This window comes from Perca fluviatilis, chromosome 13 (genome assembly GCF_010015445.1).
Source record: "Perca fluviatilis chromosome 13, GENO_Pfluv_1.0, whole genome shotgun sequence".
Classification (NCBI taxonomy): Eukaryota; Metazoa; Chordata; class Actinopteri; order Perciformes; family Percidae; genus Perca; species Perca fluviatilis.
In genome coordinates, this window is record NC_053124.1 from 37,615,558 (window position 1) to 37,616,698 (window position 1,141).

At 52.5% G+C, this 1,141-nt stretch overlaps 1 protein-coding gene across 1 annotated transcript in view; it reads left to right on the top strand.

The window, feature by feature from the left end:
* The window catches only part of LOC120570991, a 3,367-nt gene extending 2,437 nt beyond the window's left edge, over positions 1-930 (top strand). Inside the window, exon 3 of the mRNA XM_039819674.1 lies at positions 515-930. Coding sequence (XP_039675608.1) covers positions 515-930 — 416 coding nt within the window. The remainder of the gene's footprint in view (positions 1-514) is intronic.
* The last annotated feature ends 211 nt before the right edge of the window (positions 931-1,141 follow it).

Here is a 1,141-nt window from a genome sequence, read left to right on the forward strand (position 1 = left end):
GGGGACATCTGGGGGCATCTGGGGACATCTGGGGGCATCTGGGAACATCTGGGGCATCTGGGGACATCTGGGGCATCTGGGAACATATGGGGACATCTGGGACATCTGGGGACATCTGGGGACATCTGGGGACATCTGGGAACATCTGGGGGCATCTGGGGACATCTGGGGGCATCTGGGAACATATGGGGACATCTGGGACATCTGGGGGCATCTGGGGGACATCCGGCGGTTTTTGGGACGTTTATGTTACTTATTTAGTAATTCTTTTGACGTTGTGTGTTTTTTTTTTTACTTTTGAGGCTATTTTGAAATTTTTGGGACATTTTTGTTAGACTGTTGACACGTTCATGTTACTTATTTTGTGATTTTTTTTGCCTTTTTTACAAAAAACATTTTCACGACGTCTTTAAAAATATATATATTATATTAGGGCCTAAAAACTGATCTCAGAGTAGTAAAAAAGTAGAATTTGTTCCTTTTCTAAACGAGTGATGTGCTCCTGTGTCCGCAGGGCGAAGCGCCCGTCCCGGTGTATCTCCTAGGAGACGCGGCGTTCCCGCTGCGGCCCCGCCTGATGAAGGAGTACCCGGCGGGCGGCGAGACGCCGGCGGAGCAGCGCTTCAGCCGATCGTGCGGGCGGCCGGCGCCGATCCGGACGGCGCTGGGGCGCCTGAAGGCGCGCTTCGGCGCCCTGCGGCGAGCCATGGACATCAACATGGACGGCTGCCGTTCGTCATCCACGCCTGCTTCGTCCTGCACAACTACTGCGAGGCCAGCGGCGAGGCGGTGAGCGAGCGGAGCCTGAGCGCGGCGCTGCGGCACGAGCGGGACGCCCAGCCGCCCGCCAGCGTCTCCGAGGAGACGGCGGAGCAGGACGCCGAGGGACAGGCGGTCAGACGCGTCCTGACCAAGTTCCTGGACACGTGATGTCTTAAAACTAAAATTAATTAATTAAAAAAATAAGTATCTGAGTAAATGTTGCATTACATTTACAGTTTGCAGCTGTCATTGTGTTCATGTAAATATCAGTCTACACATTTGTGAATATTTTCTCTGTGAATTCACATTCAGATCACAGGTGTGTGTGTGTGTGTGTGTGTGTGTGTGTGTGTGTGTGTGTGTGTGTGTGTGTGTGTGT